Consider the following 21372-nt stretch of genomic DNA (forward strand, 5'->3'; position numbering starts at 1 on the left):
AGATGTGAGAGTCTTAGGTCAAACCTTAGTATCACCCAAATAAAAGCTTTTTCATGAAGACATTGAGGAAAACCTCTTGGCTAGGTATATGCCAAAGGAAAATACTTGAGTAGCATTGTCTGTCTTTAAGAATTAACTCTCTGTTTTATGATGGTAGTGTACTGGAGTCATGTTTTATTTTCAAAGACAGTCATAGAAAGTTTCCTCTGCACGACAGGTTTTGACAGTGGGGTTTTATAGAAAGAACTGTATCTTTATTGGAAAATTTTATAGGGTTTTTTCCAAAAAAAATATTAAGTTGTTTTTCCTAATACCTCCAACTCTAGGCATTCAGTTGTAAAATCAGATGTCAGATGCAGTTTAAAAGAGCTTTATTTCAAAGTGCCACTCTTTCATGCATGTGAGTAATAAATAGCCAATGCTTCCATTACTTCCTGTCCTTCTTCAACTCCAGCCACGTCTGCAGTGCTCTTGGCCCAGAAATGGGTAGAAATCTAATAGTGACATGTGGCCATCAAGCTCTACCTTGTATCCCAACAGGATCTCAAGGCTCTGTGAGTTACAGAGTGTTATGTATGTAATACTTAATACTTACAGTATTGCTTAATATTTAGCAGTACTTAACAAAGGAAATAACAAATAAAAATGTATGTTTCACCTTGAAGACATAGTTGTTACTCTGCTTCTCTAGAGAGGTGATGATGTTTTAAATGAAGAGAATGAAGGTAACTATTAAATCCACATAATGATAGACAGTCATCTTACTCGGTTTTAAATTGTGCCTGGGCGCTGTCCCTGAGCTTCTTTGTACTCAAGGCTAGTGCTCTACCATTTGAGCCACAGCACCACGCCACTTCTGGCTTTGAGTAATTTATTGGAGATAAGAGTCTCACAGACTTGCCTGTCTGGGCTGGCTTTGAACCTGCAGTCCTCATGTCTCAGTGTTCTGAGTAGCTAGGAATACAGGGCTGGGCCACCTGTGTCCAGTTTATGAGACTCTTATCTCCAATAAACTACCAAAAAAAGTTGGAAGTGGCGCTGTGAGCAAAAGAAGCTCAGGAACAGCCCAGAACCTGAGTTCCCAGGACCTGGGTACACACACACACGCACGCACAGACATACGCACCCCCCCCCCCCACACACACACACGTTAAATGTTCCAGACTGGTAAATTAGGCTTAGAAGCCAGGTTAGCTGGCCCCAAGCTGGTTGACAAAAGGTATGCCTAGAATTAAACTGATGTTTTTTTTTAATATTGAATTCATTCTCTTTAGGAGTTTACTGTCTCCATTTTGTAATAGCATAAGATTTTTTTTTCCTTTTACTAAGTTTGCACATGGAAAATTTGCTGCTTAAATTAACAAGTGGGTATAATTTACATTTAATTTTATTTTTGTTCATATAGGTGAAAAACCATACAAGTGTCAAATTTGCAATCAATCTTTTAGAATTAAGAAAACTTTAACCAAACACCTGGTAATTCATTCTGATGCCCGACCTTTCAATTGTCAGCACTGTAATGCAACATTTAAGCGGAAAGACAAGCTGAAATACCACACTGACCACGTTCATGGGATAAAGTCCCCTGATGATCCACTGAGTGCTCCTGAAGAAAAGCTCGTATCCTTGCCTGTAGAGTACTCATCTGATGATAAAATCTTTCAAACAGAAACCAAACAGTATCTAGAGCAGCCCAAAGCTTATCCATCAGAAGCCAAGACTCTGTTACACAGTGTGTCTGCTGAAGTGTGTGTTCCGGTTACCTTGGTTCCCGTGCAGATGCCTGACACTCCCAGCGACCTGGTGCAGCATACTACCACACTTCCGCCATCCTCCCATGAGGTCCTGCCACCCCAGCCACCCTCCACTGATTACCCACGTGCAGCTGACTTAGCTTTCCTGGAGAAGTATACTCTGACTCCGCAACCTGCAAATATTGTTCATCCTGTCCGGCCTGAACAAATGCTCGATCCTAGAGAGCAGTCTTACCTTGGAACATTACTGGGCCTCGATAACACGACTGCTGTTCAGAATATCTCCAGTGGTGATCCTCACTCGTGAGACATTCTTCAGATGTCCTGATGCTTACATGGAACGGAAGCTAACAGCTGGTGGCGTTTAATTTAGTGAGCTGCTGTTATTTTCACTTTCTCTAATTTCTCAAGTCCTCTGTTTCAAATCAAGACAAACATGTTTCTGTTGACTGAACATGACGCTATTTGGACACATTTTGGCATAGCAGTTGACGTAAACTTTTTTGTATTCTCAAAGATTATTTAGTGATAATTTAATGGATTCTGAAACTTTTCAGAATTTTTAGTTGCTAACATTATGGGGACAATTTTTTTTAATCAGTCCAGATTTTTATTCTTTAGTCTCATTCCTCTTTTTTCCCTTTCTCTTCTTACAAACAAGTTTAAGGACTTGTAGCCTTTAAAAGGAAGTTGATAATCATAACTCTTTTTTACATAAGATTCATTATTACTTTATCAACATTTTTTAAAATTGAAATTAAGGTTTTGAATATAGGAGAAAATCTTGGATGTCTCTGTGTTGTCTTGCTATCTACCCGTAATCTTAGTTTATCATTAATTGGATTTCTGACATATGCCAAGCCAAAATTAATTAATGTACATTAAGTGAAATTTAATACTGAAATGATTATTCAGATAGATAATCTGGCTTTGTGTATATTCCAGTTATGAATAACAAATGCAAACATAGGTCTAATCATTAAATTACCAAGTTGAACATGAGTTAAAAATATGTGTGCTTTGAACTAGATATCTTCCAGGTAAATTCACCTTTGTCATTATTTCAGAAACCTTAGCAGTGACACAGCATCTATCTTCCTGTCATCTAGGAAGGGACAGTTACTTAGGATTCTACTTGGCGTGTCATTTACTTTGGCTAACTGAAATTAGGAAACAGAACCTAGACATTTCAATAACTGTCTGAAAAGGCACTGAACACGTTTCTCAAATTTGCTGAATTTAATGTTCTCATTGAATGGAATTTCTTGTGTACGGATTTTCATACAATTCAGATCTTTATTTTTTGCTTTCATGTAAGCCTGATATCTGTACTTACCTTTGTTTCTTATTTTTGTATGAGACAAAAGTTGGGGACTTGGTGAAAGGGATTAAGTAATTACAGCAAAAAACCTCACTGTTTAAGTTTAATTGAGGAAAAAACTCAGAATTATAAAATGTCTTTAAAGATGTGCACTTTCCATTTCTTCAAGTCAATTTAAACTAGGATATTGTTTTCCTAGTGGGATTGCTTAAGAGTTAGATTAGGCAGGGTGCAGGGTCGATTTATTGTTAACATGCCATTTGTATGTAAACTACTGGAAAAATAGCAGTTTTCTAATTCAGTTTTGTTTACACTCCTAATTGCTTTAAGCACTTTGTGTGTGTGTGTGCGCGCGCGCGTGTGCGCATGTGTGTATGTGTGTCTGTGTGTAAACTGTAAAGTCTGGCCTGGCCCATGTAAAAAAAAAAAATCACAAACTAATATGCTTTTAATGAATAAAATTTAACCAGTTAGCAGTGGAGGAAACGGTTTGCTGAAGCACTTAAGAAGAAATGAAGGTACTTTATAAGAACATTTGCCATATTCGTGATGATTTCAAGAAATAATAATGTGGGTAACTGAGGCCGTTAACCAAAGTAGCTCGTATAAATAATAAAACCAACCTGAGTTTTGCCTCATTATTAAGGTTTGGTTATAATTATCTTAGGACCAGTAGACATAATGAATGAGTTATTTGTTATTTTTAAAGCATTCTTATTTACTTTATGTGGAAATGCTATATCTAGGTACTTACACAATGAGCTTGACTTTAAAAGGTACTGTAAGTCTGTCTTATTGGTCTTTCAAATTGACTGTTGTGATCTTTATCAAAAAGGCTGGCAAGATTATAGTAAGACAAAATCTCACACTATGTTAAAAACAGCTTATCTAAAATATATTCTGCTTTATGTGTAAGCTAACGTAAAAACTTTAGACTTATAATAAGGCAAATGGTATGTCTGTGTATGTATATGGCATAGTGTATATTTGGTGGCAGGAAAAGAGATTTGCATTTTCACATTAAAAAGAACACTTGGCTTTTGGAAGGGTTTTAGGATTCTTTTAATAATGATGTTCTAATACTTTAAATACCTGATTTAATTGTAGTGCTGGATTTGCATAGAACTTTTCTGGAATGTAGCTCTGAAGGAAAGTGAATAGTTGGTTTTGTTCTTCCTATAGATAACTTGAATAGCAGTTTTCGGTTTTCTAAAAATCTGTTCACATGCTGTCTCACTGGACCCTCATCATCCACTCCGAAACAGAAGCGATAGGATGCGTTTCTCTTTGCTGAGAGAGATTCTGAGGCTAGCAGGAAAGAACTAGTGTGGCGTCCTGTGGCCAGTGCGTGGCCAGCTCCCAGCAGCTGAAGGGGAAGTGTGCTGATAGTGCTCCCTGTGTTCAGGCGCTCCATCCATTCTCCTCACAGGAAGGCTGTATAATTCTCACATAGACACAGCAAACAAAACACCCACTGGGAAACAAACCTGCTGCCTCTAATTTCCAAAAATAGAAGAAGAAAATTACCTGGGACAAATCTTCGTGGATTTGGGAAAAACTGAATGTACATAAAATTTTGAAGTTGGCATAGAAAGTATAAAATGAGGCCTACTCTTCTAGTTGACCTTTCTGTAGCTCTAAAACCCCTTTATTTTGTAACTGTACTTAAGATGTTGGGTCTCACAACTAAGTTTAGCTTCAGTGAGAATTTTTGTGAGTATAATTTATTGTTTTAAATTAATATTTAGCAGATAGCAGTTAGCACTTAATATGTAAATTGAATAATTTATCAAGTGCAGGACTCTATTAACCTGATCGGTCTTGACTTCAATGCACCAAAGATTTTTAGTAGGTATTAAATAGTTTTTAAGAATTTACATTCTTTGTTGTTTGAATAAATATTTGTCCAAAGAAGCACAGTTGAAGTCTTAGGATAATGGATTTTTTTTTTTAAGAAAAAGACTATCAGTTTGAAAACTGAGATTAAATATTAACTGTTTGCATTTGTATGTGTAAAACTAAGAGCAGAAGAAAATACTCTGGGAATAGTCATACTGACAAACCAATTACAAGTACAAACAGTTTTCCTCAGTTTAATTGAATGTTGGTTTTAGTGAACACAGTTTTATGCTGAATAATAGCTTATTTTTACACTACAGTATCAAAATTATTTTTGCCTTAGATTTTTTTTGAAGATCAAGTTAAGATTAATTTTATAAGAAACGTCCACCTGTTTTTCTTTGTTGTTGTTTTTGCAGCTATTCTAAAATAACACTTAAATTTAGGGTTAGCTCCTTATATTGGCAGGATACCTATAACTAACAACTGTAGAGGTGGTAGACTTTGCAAACTTTTAAGTAACTAAACATCCATTACTAAAGAAAAAAAAAAGAAAAAATGGTTTTAAACTGGTGCTTTGTAAGTGACTACACCATAAGTGATGGTAGGTCATGAAATACACTAACAGTTTTCTTCAAACCTTAAGAAGTGTCAATCATCCTTACAGAGTGACTGAAAAGTGTTAAGGGCTAATAAGTAAATAAATATTGTCTGTTCCTTTTTTTTTCTGTGACATTAAACACTAGTAAGCAGACGTATAGCTTGAGTTATCACACTTTTAATTTATTATAGATGAAGAGTTACATTTTTAATCTTTCATCTTCTCTGAACTGAATACTTTGTGCCTTTTCAAAGTGTTGCAATTGCTTCTAGTTGGTTCTGCTGGTTAGATTGTATGGGTTAATGGTTGTTTTGTTTGTTTGTTTAGGGGCTTTTATGTTTGTGCTGCCTGCTGGTTGGGCAATGATTTTTTTTTTTTAGGTTTCTTTATGTTTATGTAGGAAAATTGACATTAAGTACATGTGAACGTTTATTTTTATGATTTGCCTATCTTTTTTTAAAAGTCTGTATTGTGGCCTTTATAGTTACTGTGAAGCCACTCCTGGAACTGTCTCTACATGCTTAATTGAAAGAACCTGAAAAATCAAAAGAGTAGCCACATCACATCAGTCTCTCTCTTCTCCCTCTTCCTCTCCCCACTTCCCTCCCTCCATTCATCCCTCCCTCTGTGTGTCAGTGTGTGTGTCTGTTCCTCTTCTCTCCCATTCTCTCTTAAACCATTTGTCATCACCACCCTTCTCTGCGTTGTTTCCGTTTGCCTAACCTGCGCAGGTGTGCTAGTTTGAGATGAGTTTCTCAATAGGAGAGGCAACCTCTTAACCCCTGTGTAAATTGAGTTGTTGAACTCAGGAAAAATTAGGACTTTCAAACAAAGTTATATCTGGATATCCTAAGATTTAGTGCCAAATTTTAGATGACTGAAATGTATTTTTAAATAAGGGACAAGTAGCATTTCAGAAAACTTTTAAGTAGTAGTATGGTAAATGTTATTTGCTGTTTTGAGTAAATAGTGGATAATGTGGGAATCATTTTCTAAACCATTTCTGGGAACTAGACAGTTCTTGTATAGAGCCTACCCTTTCCTTTCATACATTTCCCTCAGCACAGCTGCTAGTAGTTTTTGAAGGGAAAGTCCTCCTTTGTTTCCTATAAAATTACTTTACTTAGGATACTTTTCTCCTGTAACGTTGGCATGTGTTGTACTCTCTCTTTGGAAGTAATGTTAATAACATAGAAGTAATAGTATGAGAGAGGTTTTAGTGAGGAGAAAGTACTTACATTTTCCTTCTTTTTCATGTTTCAACTTTTTGGATATTGATTTTAAGTCTGTGACTTAATCCCAAAAGAGTTTAAATTCAGTGTCTGCTGTCATTTAGAGAAATTAGGAATTATATTCAGATCACAGAGGTTATATGAAGATGAAAATGACCGTATATTTTTCAAATTCTTAGGTAGGGAAAGGTAATTCAGGAGTTGAATTACTGCGGAGATTCTAAAACATTACCTTGAATGAAGAGCATGAGCGCATCACTGTGTAACTGTGCCTCTGATATTCCTGCTTGCAGAAAGTCTGACAGTGTACTGTGGTGTAATGACACATTTCCAACAACCAGACTCTTGTGATCCTAGAAGCAAAATCGTGCTACAGTTGGTGAGTGTAGCTGCCAAACAAGAATGCGAAGCTGGAAGCTGGGTGTTTAGCTGCTCCACCTTGTGTAGTAACTGTTCTGATGAAGGATAGTTACAATGTACATTAATTAGAAATGCTTTTGAACTTGTTTTCAGTCTAAAGTAATAACTTTTTGTTTTTAGTAAAGTACACTTGAAATCAAATTAAAATATCAAAAAGTCATTGTCAACTGTGTGTAAAGTATCTTGTGAGTTTTAATAGATACTTTGTCTCATGTTCCTTATGGATAAATGTCTTTATAGTAAAGGTCAGTTATTTGTGAATATAGGAAGTGTCTTGTACATTGAATTAGTTCTTTGTGTTATTTTGATATTTAAAATAAATAGAAAGTCCTTTGGCCCTAATAAAGTATGTCTAAGTTTTTTTTTTTTACTGAATTACTTCTTCACAACATGGGAATAGAGTATTCTGCAAGCTTCTCTGTGAAATTTGAATACAAAAAGCATTGAACAACTGCAAAGCCAAGTGTCTTGGGGACGTGTGTGTATGCACACGCACATGTGTGCACACGCTTGCACATGCGTGTGCTGGACCTGGGGCTTGAACTCATGGACTGGGTGCTATCCCTAAGCTCTTGGGGACATTTAAAAACACAATAAATCACATATTCCTTAAAAATATGTGTATCTTGAATGTGTAATCCATTAAACTAATGCCTAACTGTTGAATATAAATTTAAATATTAAAGATGACTTTTTTTGTGTGTGTGCCCATCCTGGAAATCGAACTCATGCTTGGGTGCTGTCCCCCGAGCTTTTGTGCTCAAGGCTAGTGCCCTGCTACTTAAGCCACAGCTCTGCTTCCAGCTCTTTGGTAGTTTAGTAGAGATAAGATTCTTACACACTTTTCTGCTAGGCTGTCTTCAAACATGATCCTCAGATCTCAGCCTCCTGAGAAACTGGGATGACAGGTGAGCCACCAGTGCCCGGCTTACCATTTTCCTTGAAGAAGCCAAAGATATGCCCAAAGATCTGCCAATGAAATTGGTTATTCTGTATAGTTAGAATGGCACTCTTAGCTCTAACCCCTTCAGTCTCAGATCTGTGCGTACTGGCTGTGGAAGAAATGATCACTGGTGTTAAGGCATAAATGATTTTCAGTTAGACTGTGCACAAGTGTTGATACATCTCCACCTTGCCCACAACAGAGCCTTCTATAGACAAGTACTTATTCTATCAAGGAGCTGTTTTCATGCGTTAGAAGACCAGTAAACTGTGGCCAGGTGCCTATTTCTGCAGAATGTACACTCTGATAAATACTCTGTTACTGTCCAACAAGTCAGACCAAATTTAGTGGCTTAAAATATTCGTTACCGCAAAGAATGTTAGGGTCTGCAGTTTAGGAGTGGCTTAGGTGGGTGGGTCTGGTCCAGTCTTTCATGAAGTTGGAGTCAAATGTAAATGGGCTTTGCAGTCTCTTGGGGATGCTTTACTTCCAAAGTTACTCCCATGTGACTATTGGCCTGTTTGTACCATGAGGCCTTTCCTTTGGGCTCCCAACATGACACAGTAGCTATTTCCCATCCTACATTCCCCTCTTTCCCTCCAGAAAGAACAAACCAAGGATTTAAGTTCCATCTTAGCCTCACCATGGAAATAATATTGCATCATTGCTGCCATATTAGGAGTTACTAACTTCAGTTCACATGAAAGAAATATAAACTCCCTTTTTTGGAGCGAGGAAAGGCAAAGAATTTTTGACATTTGGAAAACTCAGATTCATTGGTTAAAGGCAAAGCTTCCTGTCAATCCTTGGATCTGTACTATACTCAGAAAATGCTTTTTGTCTCACAGTGGCAAAACAATGCTGTTCATAGGAGTAGGAAAGGTTAAATGGGCCTGTGTGTTACAGGAGTTGGTTGGTCCCACTAGGTGGTGAACGCAGTATTGTTGAGGGCTAGCATTGCCATTGCTGAGGAGAGCTCCTCTTTGAACCCCTTCTTAGTTTCCACTTCATCAGTCACAGCCACCATGAGCACAGTGCATATGCAAATAGCCTCTTTAATAAGATAGGCTGACACACACATCCGTCTTACAGTTTATTGCATATATGCCTTAGTGAGACCTGCCCTAACATGTGAGGGGTTTCCTGTATCTAGAGGCCTTCAAGTGATAGAAAGCATAGTTAGCAGCTTTCTCTTTCTTCAGAACCGGTATTCTCTACTTGCCCCGGGCCCCTTCACTGATGTGGTGACCTTGAGCTCATCTCCTGCCATCAGATTTGTCTTATGACTCGCATCTAAAGCGCCTACTGCTTTGGGGAGGCACAAGTCACCTTTGCCCCTGAACAGATGATCATGGTTTTGCCAAGAATGCAAAGTCATAACTAATCTTCACCCATGATGTTTCTCTATCCTCTGGCTATGCACACTGCCGTTCAAAATTAAAAGGCAGTGCTCATGTCATGTAACACCCTGGCACGGTGTGCAGGCTTCCATCAGAGGTTTTATGTATTGCTGCCACGAAACTTGGGATGCAGGGGAAATCAATGGGAGTGGACGTGCCGACACAGCCTGGCTGCTACTTTTTCTCTGCCTAATGAAGTCATTTGTCTCTAACTCTGGAGTGTAATATCTTGTGCCTGTGTTTATGAAACTACCTTACAGGTGGGAAGACCTTTCAGATCAATCACAGTTCTGTAGGTTGAATTAGCAAATCTTAGCAGCAAAATGGAACGGTTTGATATTCTGAGAACTATCAAGAAGATACAGGTCCCTGCAGACAATATTCCTAGAGTGAAGGCAGAAAGACGGACCAGCCCAGGGGCAGGGCACTAATGCTAGAGAAGTTTTCCATCACATATACAGAAACAGATTCAGTATCTCCATAATGAAGGAATGAAGGGAAGCAAGGAAAAAAGCATTTGCCTAGTAAAGATGATGATGGTGTGTGTGTGTGTGTGTGTGTGTGTGTGTGTAATGACAACACATCTGAAATTGCTAAAGTATTGACATCATCCCATAACCACTATAGTCTCCCTATTTGGCTTTTGTACTCGCTCAGCAAAGTTAAGTTTGTATGTGGATGCACTCACTATTCCAATACTTTGCACGCCTTCAGAATAATCTCTGAATTGGAGGGGAGGGGGCACTTTGGGGGATTTTCTATTTGGCTCTGTCATATCCTCAGTTCTTGGATCAGGAGCCCACAGTGAAAATGCTGTTAGCAAGGTTCCCAGTCTATATTCTGGAGCTGGATGGAGGCAGCAGGCGCCGGCAGAAAGATTCAGGACTAGATGCTATCTACTTCTTGATCTCCAGAAGCGCCTGCCATGGGCTATGGTGGCATTTTGTCATTGGAGTGTGGCAGAAAGGCTGAGCCATTATCTAAAACCCTCTGGACAGTCACATTCCTCTTTCTTAAGTCCACACTATATTGATAAATGGCTACAGTTACTTCTGGAAAAAGTTAAGTGAAGATTTATGGCATGTATATTGCAGGCCCCTTCCTCATAGCCACGAGAATTTTCCTTAGTCAAGTAGCTTTGGCTCTCTGAACTCGTTTAGTTTGGGAACTGGACAACGGGGCTGGGCCATCACCATGAAACAGACTTCAATTAGGTTTCTGCTTTGTAGACATAGTATTATATATCATAGAGTATTTTATATAATCTAGCAGCACCATAGAGCATTGATTAGTTTATTCCTAAAGGTCTCATATCAATTCGCTACTGTTACAAACCCGGGGCTCTACTGTTCAGTCTCTGACATAGGTGGGGAGTGTGTGTCGCTTTGTTGGATAAGTACCAGTGGGCCTTGACCATGTGCGGGTCCTGCCATTCCTTTGAAGGTTGCAAAGCTTATTTTCATTAACGCTTCCACTATGTCAATTTCTGGAATATAAAGAATAGGCACCACATTTTTCCAGGATGCCTAAGTCATCCTGATTAATGGGTGAGTATGTGTGGGGTGTGAAGGGTTATATATGTTTAATATTGGCTTGGCTGAGTAGATTGCTCAAACAGATTTTCTCCATTCCCTCTAAAGCACTATTGAGTTCAGCCTTTAATGAATGGACCTAGCAGGCTTTTAAAGACATTCCGATTAAAGCCACTGATTCAATGTATTGATTGGGTAAAGTGTACCCAGGACAAATTTGACCTGATTATTTCTTAAGACAAGTCTCTTTCATCCAGCCCCATTATAATCCACTTTAGACTGTCAGAATCTCATAACTCTTTTGGTCGTACTGTAGGCTATTTCCTCCCACCGTACATCTTTGCCTTGTTCTTCTGTCCAGATTTTATTATTTGGACTGGGCTAGTGAGAGTTCATGAGGGTTGAGAGAAGGTGGGAACTGAGGAAGATTTGCAATGGCTCTTGAGTCTTTGTTCTTGGTGCAGTTATCAAAGACTAGGGAATCAGGGGTCCTTCAAATTAGGACCAGGGAAAGGGGCTGTTCTGATGACCAGGGACGTTTCTGAAAATACAGATTACAGTGATCTTCCTTGTCAGTTTTGTCCAAATGTCACTGAGTTCGTTTTCCAGTACTAAGATAGATACCTGAGATAATCAGCTTACAAAGATGTTAATTTGGGCTCGAAGCTCTAGAGGTTTCAGCTGATGATTGGCCAGGCCCGGGGGCACCCACAGTAGTGAGAGGGCAAGAAAGAGCAAGAGTGCACTCACTTTTTATGTGGGGAACAAGAGAGAGAGGAAGGACTAGGGTCCCATTATCCTCTTCAAACAGGACTCTAACTGTGCTCAACCGTTGCTTTTGCTGGGGAACACTGGTCCTTACTTGGATGCACAAACCACCAAACCCCAAGATAAACGCTGAGCATTTGTCCCTCCATGTCTACGTCATTCTTCCTGAGCCAGTTCCTTTGCTGCCATCTTGGAATCCAGGAAGAACAAGACCATGTGGCAGATACAAATGACTCTTATCGTTTCATCAGGCTCCACCTGACCCATCCTGAGACAAAGTGCTTCCGGACCACCTGTCACTGCTCCCTGCCACTCAGGACCACCAGAACCTACCTGTGACTTCTCATGCCCTCTCCTCGGTCTTCTTGCTATTTGAGCCTGAGGCAAATGACTGCTCAGGAAAGATGGGGTGACGTGCTTTTCCTCCACAGCTGCATGCCACATCATAAACTCCCTTTCTCTGCCCTTCACCCTTCACCCATGTTTTGGTGTGTAGGTGCAAGTGGCTAGACCCCACCTATGAAACCCAGGATTTGGGGAATGGGTCTCAAATCTCCTGTGATATCTTCAGTGATATCACTGAGAACCAAGGCTTCACCACGTGGACCTTTGGGGGAACATTCCAGATCTGAACTCTAGGCCATTCCTTTCCCCCATTAAATCTGCTCAACCGCAGCCAAAAAGAACCAGCATTAATGGGCATTTAAATAGCATTGTTACGTTTACTATCAGACCTTTGAGTTTCCTTTTAGACATTCGGGCTTAATTCCTGGACCATATTGTTCCTAAGACTACATAAATTGAGGGATTTCTTTGGAGCTTTATGGATGGCTTCTGGTTCTCAGAAAATAGCCTTAGTTGTTTGCTTCATACATTTTCATTTTTCCTCCTCTAAATGTTGTCTGGCACGGTCAAGCAAAACCAGTTTACACTATAATCTTTATATTCTGTTGGCAAAGCGAAATAGTGTTTCAGACTGTTCATCTTTGAATAAACTGGTCTCCACGTACACTTGTCTCACGTTTCCTTCCACCAGGAGTAGCTGAATAATCATGGTCATACCATGTGGCTCAGGTTACCAGGATCTGTTCCCCCCAGCACGAGTTTATGCGTGTGCATTTTCAAATGGGATCAACACTGTTCGAGAATATGTAGTTATCCTCCTCTTTCTCCTCCTCTGCCTCCTCCTATTTTGGTAGTAGTGGGGTTTGAAATGGCTAGGCCTTGTCCTAGGCAGGTACTCTGAACATGCCTTCAGTTCTTCTTTCCTAGAATTCTCTATTAACAGGAAATTCCCTAAGGACACTGTTCTATCAGTCAGGGTTACAAGGTTAATCGTTATCTCCTATTTAGTGTAATAGAGGATATGCTAATAAATGGACTATCATAAAGGTTTGGCTGGGTATAATGCAACTATAAGTAGAAGTGGACTAGTAATGATCTGGTATTTTGACTATTGGGTGGAAAGGGGTAAAGACAGCGTCTGTCTGGGAGGAGACTGACCTTGACAGCCACGTGTGATGTGTGGGGACCAAGTACCCTCATCTCCTTTCCCTCTGCCATGGCTTCCTCTTCTTCTAGGGAAAAGGGAACCACAAAGAAAGAGCATGTTTGAAAATAGTGGATGCCAGGCACTGGTGGCACATGTCTGTAATCCTAGCTAATCAGGAGGCTGAGATCTGAGGATTGAAGTTCAAGTTCAGCCCAGAAAGGAAAGTCCGTGAGACTCTTATCTCCAATTAACCACCAGAAAACCAGACGTAGAGCTGTGGCTCCAAGTGGTAGAGGCATTAGCCTTGAGCTGAAGAGCTTAAGGACAGCACCCAGGCCTAGAGTTCAAGGCCCATGACCAACAACAAAAAAGAAAACTGTGGAATGTAGCAGTGGAGAAGCAAGTAAAAACTATGAGCACAGGGCATTCTAATTTATTAATAATGTTGGTCAACAACAACTAGGAAGATTAAGAGTAAATAAAAATGGGCCTGCTATTAATAAGTCTCTTTATCTATATTATAAATATAATTATTTCATTATATAATTAGATATATAATCACTATATATTAATATGTAATAACTATATAATTTTAATATTAAGAGTTTCAACAGTGTGTTTTAGCCTAGAGAGGGTTTGTTTACATGCTAATTTGATAAATGACATTTACAATAAGTAGTAAGTATAAACTAAGTGTATTTGAAAATAATTATAATTCACATTTATATTTTTACTAAAATGTGTATGAATCATGAAGGATTAGAAATAATTCTCTATGAACAACTTCGTTTAAATACTACCAGGGTAACTCAGTTGAATACGTCAGATTGTCAAATTGGGTGTCACTGAATATGATTCCTAGTTCATCTTCCTTCTGTTTTTCGACTCTGATTTTTCTTTCTGTGTATCTTGTACATGTATACTTGTACTCTGTGGTCTGGGTACCTATTCTGGCCTTTCCACTTACTAGGTAGGTAGCTAGCTATATGCCTATCTTGCAAAGTATTTCATAGGTTCAAGTTTGAGCTAAACATGAAAAGGGCTTACAGCAATCCAACACTTAGCTCTATGCTGATGTACAATCCTCATGATGAGATACTTACAAAAATCAATGAATTGTCAAGGGCACTATCAGATGGATCATTTAAAAATTACTGGGGAATTTCAGGTTTCAGCTATCTAGTTTTGCTCCCAGTATTCTGGGGTAAGAAAGTTTGTAAACTGGTGCCCAGTGGTCCAAGCCTATCATCCTAGCTACTCAGGAGGCTGAACTTGGGAGGATCGGGGTTCGAAGCCGGCCGGGGCGGAAAAGTCCAGAAGCCTCTTATATCCAATGACCAGCAAAAAGTGGTGAGGCTGTGACCTTAGCGGCAGAACGCTAGCCTTGAGTGAAAGAGCCAAGGGACGGCGCCCAGGGAACCCCCTGGGTCCTGAGTTCAAACCCCAGTACTGGCAGGGGCAGGGAGCAGGAAGGAGAGGGAGAGTAAAGAGTAGAGAAGGGAGACAGGGGGAGGGGAGGGGAGGGGAAGGGTGGGAACAGCCGGGAGCTGGCACTAGCTGAACCCCGTTTGGCCTCGCCGCCAGGCCTCTGACTCACCCGGGGCGCAGCATCTTTTCAATTTCCCCCGGCTGGGAGCACAGGCCCCGCCGGCGCTCCAACATTTAAACAAGGCGCTGCCTCCTGATTGGCCGGCAGCCGCTGCCTCCTGATTGGCTGCGTCTCGTCGTGGGCGGAGCCCGAGGGCGCCCATTGGCGGAGACGAGCAGTTTAAACGCAGGCAAAAACACCCCGGGGCCGGTGCGGCCGGGACTCCGCTCTCCTCGGGCTCCGCAGCCGTGAGGAGCGAACGCGGCGGGTTTGCCTCGCGGTCCCCGGCGCCCACACCTCGGAGGCGGCCGGGGTCATGGCGACCCGACGGGCGGCGCGCAGCCGCTGGGAGCGGGGGGACGACCCCGCGGCGGCGTCCGCGGCCGAGGCGGAGGCGGAGGCGGCCTCCCCGCCGGTCCTCTCGCTCGGCCACTTCTGCCGGTCGCCCTTCGTGTCCTTCGGCGACGTCCGCGTGGGGGCCTCGCGCACGCGGCCGCTGCTGCTGCTCAACCCGCACGACGAGGTGGCCGAGGTGCAGGTCCGCGCCCCGGCCGCCGACCTGGGCTTCAGCGTGGAGCCGCGCCGCTGCGAGCTGCGGGTAGGAGGCGGGGCCGGGGTCCGCGGGGGGGGGGGCGGGGGGGAGGGCGGGGTCCTCGCGACCCCCAGCACTTCCGCACACACCTGTGTGTGTGTGTGTGCGCGTGCGCGTGCGCTGGACACCGTACTGGCGGCGGCGGCGGCGGCGGTGGGGGCGCAGTCACTGCCACCACTGCGCATGCGCCGAGAGCATCCTCGGCAGCATCTCTGAATGCGCCTTTCTGTCAGCACTTTTTGTTGACTAGATGGGCGTTGCACCAAAGAAAGGAAAAAAAAAAGTAACTTTATCGCTCTTCTAAAGGAATATAGATGATGCTGGCGTTTGAACTTTCTTACTGTCTTTAATTAAATTGTTTTGGGCAAGGATTTTTAGTGCAACAGGTTGAAATAGGGAAGACATGGGAAGCATAAAGGGAGAAACGTTTCTTGCGTTCCATGCAGGAAATGGGAGTGTAAAAACTCGTGTCCCTAAGGGGGTTCTGTTGAGCATTTCAGTGCCTCTTGATCAGTGGCACCCCTTCCAAGATGGTACTCCCATATTCTCCTCGTTAAGATGATCTCGAATACATTTGTGAGATCTACCTGTCACCTATCTGTCCATCCATCCATCCATCCATCTATCCATCCATGTATTTATATTTATTTAAAGTGCCTCCTGTCTTAGGTGTACATTTTAATTCTCATCTTCAGGTGGAGCAACTGCGTTTTCTGATTAGTGAACTTTGTTTTGCTTAAATGGCCACAGACTTCCTCTGGGTTGTTTTCGATCCATACATGTGGAGTATTTGCACACTTTTCTTTGCTCTGGGTGCAGTTTTCATGGTGCATCAAGTATAATTTTATGAATGTTCCAAGAAACTGCATTAAAAAACAACACTGCATTGAATTTCCTTGAGTAATATTCTCAGTCTCTTCACCAAAATCCACTTGATATTGATCTTCTGTGGATACTGTGACCTTTTCAAGTAGGTCCTGGGAAAGTCTGAAACCCAGTGTTGGAAGTGCCATCTGAGAATGGTGAGTCAGAGCCAGCCAGGACGAGAAAGTCCATGAGACTTAGCACTAGCTTTGAGCAAAAGAGCTCAGGGATCACACACAGACCTTGAGTTCAAGTTCCAGGACTGTCAGACAAAAAACTCTATTATTACTTGTATTTTAACCAGCAGCATACAGTGCTCTATTGATTCTCCTTTCAAACAGAAACTTACCTTTTTCCCTAGGAAATAAGTTGGTCATGTCAAGGTTTTGCATTTGGCAGATTCTCTGTGCCATGCTGTGTGGTATTGATGTTAAAGTCTGAACTCTGGATCAGACTGAGCTCCATGACTGTGGCGAAGCTGTCTGGACATTGGTGACTTCATCTGAAAACATGCCTCACCCTAGTATCTGTTTCCTGGGGATTGTGAGCATTGACTGAGTTAGTTCAAGCAGGTACCTGCTCTCATGCCTGGAACGTAGTTGCTTAGCAAAGACTTGTATTAAGATGTGGATGGTAGAGGAGTTTGTGGGGAAGAATGAAATTAGTTGGTCATACTTATATTTCATTTTACATAGAGTATAATGTAGGGTCACTATATAAAGTAGAAATACGCAACTTTTTTTTTTTTTTAATAGAGGTCTTGGGCTGGGAATATGGCCTAGTGGTGGAGTACTCGCCTAGTATACATAAAGCTCTGGGTTCGATTCCTCAGCACCACATATATAGCAAAATCCAGAAGTGGTGCTGTGGCTCAAGAGGTTGAGTGCTAGCCTTGAACAAAAAGAAGCCAGGGACAGTGCTCAGGTGCTGAGTTCAAGCCCCAGGACTGGCCAAAAAAAATTAGAGGTCTTGTGCAGTCCTCACAATGAACTTTTTTTTAAACCAATTAAAATGATGTGGAGGGGCTGGGGATATAGCCTAGTGGGCAAGAGTGCCTGCCTCGGATACACGAGGCCCTAGGTTCGATTCCCCAGCACCACATATACAGAAAACGGCCAGAAGCGGCGCTGGGGCTCAAGTGGCAGAGTGCTAGCCTTGAGCGGGAAGAAGCCAGGGACAGTGCTCAGGCCCTGAGTCCAAGGCCCAGGACTGGCCAAAAAAAACAAAAACAAAAACAAAAAAAAATGATGTGGAAACTTATCTGTTCCATTGCTTTCATGCAATGAGATTTTATATATTATTTTGTATGGACCCTGCCACTAATAGTGACTTTCCCCCCCCTTATCTTGAAATAAGCAGGAAAATGAGAGTAGTAAAAATATACTTATCTTATTAAATGCTATTAGGCTGTGGATTGTTGACAGGCAACAATTATTCCCTATTCTAATTTGGATATAGTGTGTCTTGATTGTTAAGTAATTATTATTATTGTGATCATTTACAATTTATTCCTTTGATTATAGCCTAAAGAGAAGATTGTTATTTCTGTTAACTGGACACCAGTGAAAGAGGGCCGAATAAGAGAGATTGTGACATTTGTTGTTAATGATATTCTGAAACACCAAGCTATATTACTAGGGAATGCTGAAGAACAAAAAAAGAAAAAGGTAATTCTCTTTTTTGTGGTGTTTTTATTTATTATTTTTTATGAAATAAATTATCATAAAAGGTAATATTTTAGTTGTATGACATACTCTAAAAATGTTTAATAATATATATTTGTTGACAGACTGGAAATAACATATAATATTGCTTTTTTACAAGTAATATTTCCGTATAGCTACTTTGAAAAATTAGTAAAATAAATACCCAGACACTTGTGGCTCACCTGTCATCCTAGCTATTCAGGAGGTTGAGATCTAAGGATTGTGGTTCAAAGCCAGCTTGGACAGGAAAGTCCATGAGAATCTTATCTCTAGTTAACCGTCAAAAAAGCAGAAGTGATGCTGTGGTTCAAGTGTTAGAGCACTGGACTAGATCATAAAAAGCTCAGGGACAGCACCCAAGCTCTGAGTTCAAGCCCCAGGACTAGCACTAAATAAATGAAATAAAAAAATAAAAGTAGCATTCAACATCTTGCAAATTGATCAGCATATTTTGCTTATTTTTACAGAAGAGCCTTTGGGATACCATTAACAAGAAGAAAATTCCAGTCTCTTCAACTCACCATAAAAAGATATCAACTACTCAAAATATCAATGAAACATTTAATGTTTCCCAAAAAGGAGCCAGAGTTAGGAGCCCCCTGCAGGCTTGTGAGAATCTCACTACGAATGAAGGCTGCTCTCCAACAAAAAGCAATTCTTTAACTCTCGAAGAAAATAAAATACCTATATCACCTATCAGCCCTGCTTTCAAAGAGTGCGGTGGTGAAACCTGCTTGCCACTTTTTCTACGTCGGTCTACTGCCTACTCGTCTCTTCCTGCCTCTGAAAATGGTGACCACCTAGAAGGAGCTGGTAATTCAAAAGACTTTCATTTCAATGAGAAAGTCATAACTGAAACTTCCTTTGATTCCATTACGATGAATGGTTCAAGTGAAGAGAATAGTAAACTTATCCATACCCCAAATTCTTCTTCACCTTTGACCTTTATACAAAACCAAGGACATTTTCTAAGTCCAGATTCTTTTGTAAAAAGCAGCCAGGCAGCTAATAATGAACCAGGATTAATGCCACCTCTCTCAGCCAACACATTTGTGAAGGACAGTTTGAAGGCAGTGTGTTTGGAATCCAAAATCATACCTGAAATTTGCCCAACAATTTTAAGTCCAGATTCTTTTGTAAAGGATAATTACGGGCTAAATCAAGACCTACAATCAGGATTCATCCATCCTGTTTTATCCCCAAGTCAATTTGTAAAAGATAACAGGGCACACGTATCTATATCTCAGCAAACAGGCAAACCGTTAACAAACCAAAGTTCTCAGGTCCTACGGTGTTCTCAGGATTTGGAAGAAAGTGGAATTTTACTGCACATTCCTGAACGTCAGCATTCAAAAATTCCCGAGGAGATTTCTGAGGACTTAGAATCTGTAGAAGCAAAGTCAAACTGTTACAGGTGTACAGAACAGACTCGTCCTGCATTTTGTGCTCTTCAAGATGTTCCTAAGCAGGGCCACAACAAACAACCTAAGAAACGTCCTATACTCTCTGCCACTGTGGTTAAAAGGAAGCCCACCTGTGCCCGGGAAAGCCGAACGGACATCCCTAAGCCGCCAACAAGATGTCTCAACAGTGTGATGGGTGAGTGTGAAAAGATGATAGGTGACCAGAGAGAGGGCTCCACGCTTCCCCATCTTCCGGTTATCGATCCCGGCCTAAGGCCATTGGACAGTTTCGCATATGAAATCACCCCGCTGGTCGCCCGGAAGCGGAAGAGTGATGGAGGAGTGGGAGACCAAGATGGGAAGGATGCCCCCACAGAACGTTCGGAAGTGCGTGAAGTTAAAAGAATCCATTTTTCTCCCTCGGAATCTAAAACACCAACTGTTACAAAAAACAAAAAGATGGTAACCCCCGTCTCCAAACGTATTTGCAGCAGGGAGAAGTCAAGCCTGAAGAAGAAATCTGGTGAGTTTTGTGAAAACCTTTAGTGAGTGAAAGGATATTCATTCATAAAGGGCATATTTCTTGTGTTGGTTTAGTAACTCTGTTTTGGCTTAATCTGCTGCTAAGGAGCTTGTGCTAACCTATACTGTTACCGATTTGCTTAGAGAAATGTGGAGTAAATGACATAGTAGTATAGGGCTAAATTCTGAAATAGTTGTGATCCTGTTCAATAGGAAACCTTGAGATTTTGCTACTGAAATTTCCGCATTAATTCTGAATTTTAAATAATTACTCCCCCAATTTTTCAGTCTGGTTTATAATACTGTCCAAACTACTCTTCTTAACATGATTTCCAAACCCTTGTAGGAGAGTCAAGAGTCTTGTAATAACCTGGCTTCAGTCTCCAGTCAGTCACCATGTGTGATTTCAGCTTTTCCTGTACAGGTGCACGCTAGCATTCTTCATACCCTTCAGCATTGGCAGGTCTTTGATCTGTTATGTCTACCTCCCTCACCTCTGACACGTCCATCCTTTCCCTACAGCTTGAATTCAGTAATTCATCATAAACCCTTCTCTCACCCATCTTTGCAAGCAAATCAGCTCCTGTCCACTGACATGTTAATGATGACTAACCTCAATTAAGCCAACTTTTTTTTTTTTTGCCTATATTTTCCCACTTATTAATTTGATCACTTTGCTATAGGTTGTCTCATCTCTCCCTTTCTCCTGAGACCTTTCCTTTTCTCTCAGGCCTAATAATAGTAGCTAACATTTACTGAAAACTTTCTTCTGTCTACAATTGTGAATGCTTTGCTGTTGCTTTCTTTAATGTTTACAGTGTTCTTATGAAGTAAATGTCTTTACCTGAAGTACAGTATTATGAATGTGGATTTGAATTAAGAAATGGAGTGGTTTTCTACCAGTTCACAGAGAATAAGTGATGTAGCTGAAGTTTTCCCCCAAGTCAGTGTCTCAAGACGGATGATCTTCCTGTTTCACCTGAGAAAACAGAAGCACAGACATTTTTCTTCTTACCATGGGGTTCTGGCCTGAATAACCATGGTCATGGACCTTGATAAGAAAAGTTCCAGGCATGGAGTTAGACTGATTGGAGAGGAGAGGATTGGAAACAGCCAACGCATTTGCCATAAGAGTTGAGACTTTACTTCAAAAGCACACCTTTTCACTCATATATAACCTATATACAGAAAAGAATACCAATAAGTACATAGCAGTGAACTATTAGAAATTGAGAATATCCGTTCTTTGAAGTGTTATTTGAAACAGAAGAGTAGAATAAGTGGTCAATTGTAAACGCAGTGATTATGTCTGCTCTTCTTGAACTGTCAGCAACGGTTTGGAACGCAGAGCCTTCGTAGAATACTGTCTTGCCCTCCCATCTATTGGTTCTCTTC

The 21372-nt window shown here is 40.9% G+C and overlaps 2 protein-coding genes across 4 annotated transcripts in view; both read left to right on the forward strand.

The window, feature by feature from the left end:
- Zbtb41 (zinc finger and BTB domain containing 41) overlaps positions 1-5027 on the forward strand; it is a 29508-nt gene extending 24481 nt beyond the window's left edge. For all 3 annotated transcript variants that reach the window (XM_048357398.1, XM_048357397.1, XM_048357399.1), the window contains exon 11: positions 1406-5027. In XM_048357398.1, the coding sequence (XP_048213355.1) occupies positions 1406-2061 (656 nt within the window). In that variant the 3' untranslated portion in view covers positions 2062-5027. The remainder of the gene's footprint in view (positions 1-1405) is intronic.
- Positions 5028-15206: 10179 nt separating this feature from the next.
- Positions 15207-21372, forward strand: part of Aspm (assembly factor for spindle microtubules) — a 41630-nt gene continuing 35464 nt past the window's right edge. Inside the window, exons 1-3 of the mRNA XM_048358257.1 lie at positions 15207-15488; positions 17870-18013; positions 18520-19978. Coding sequence (XP_048214214.1) covers positions 15207-15488; positions 17870-18013; positions 18520-19978 — 1885 coding nt within the window. The remainder of the gene's footprint in view (positions 15489-17869; positions 18014-18519; positions 19979-21372) is intronic.

Source organism: Perognathus longimembris, chromosome 11 (genome assembly GCF_023159225.1).
Source record: "Perognathus longimembris pacificus isolate PPM17 chromosome 11, ASM2315922v1, whole genome shotgun sequence".
In the NCBI taxonomy this organism is placed as follows: Eukaryota; Metazoa; Chordata; class Mammalia; order Rodentia; family Heteromyidae; genus Perognathus; species Perognathus longimembris.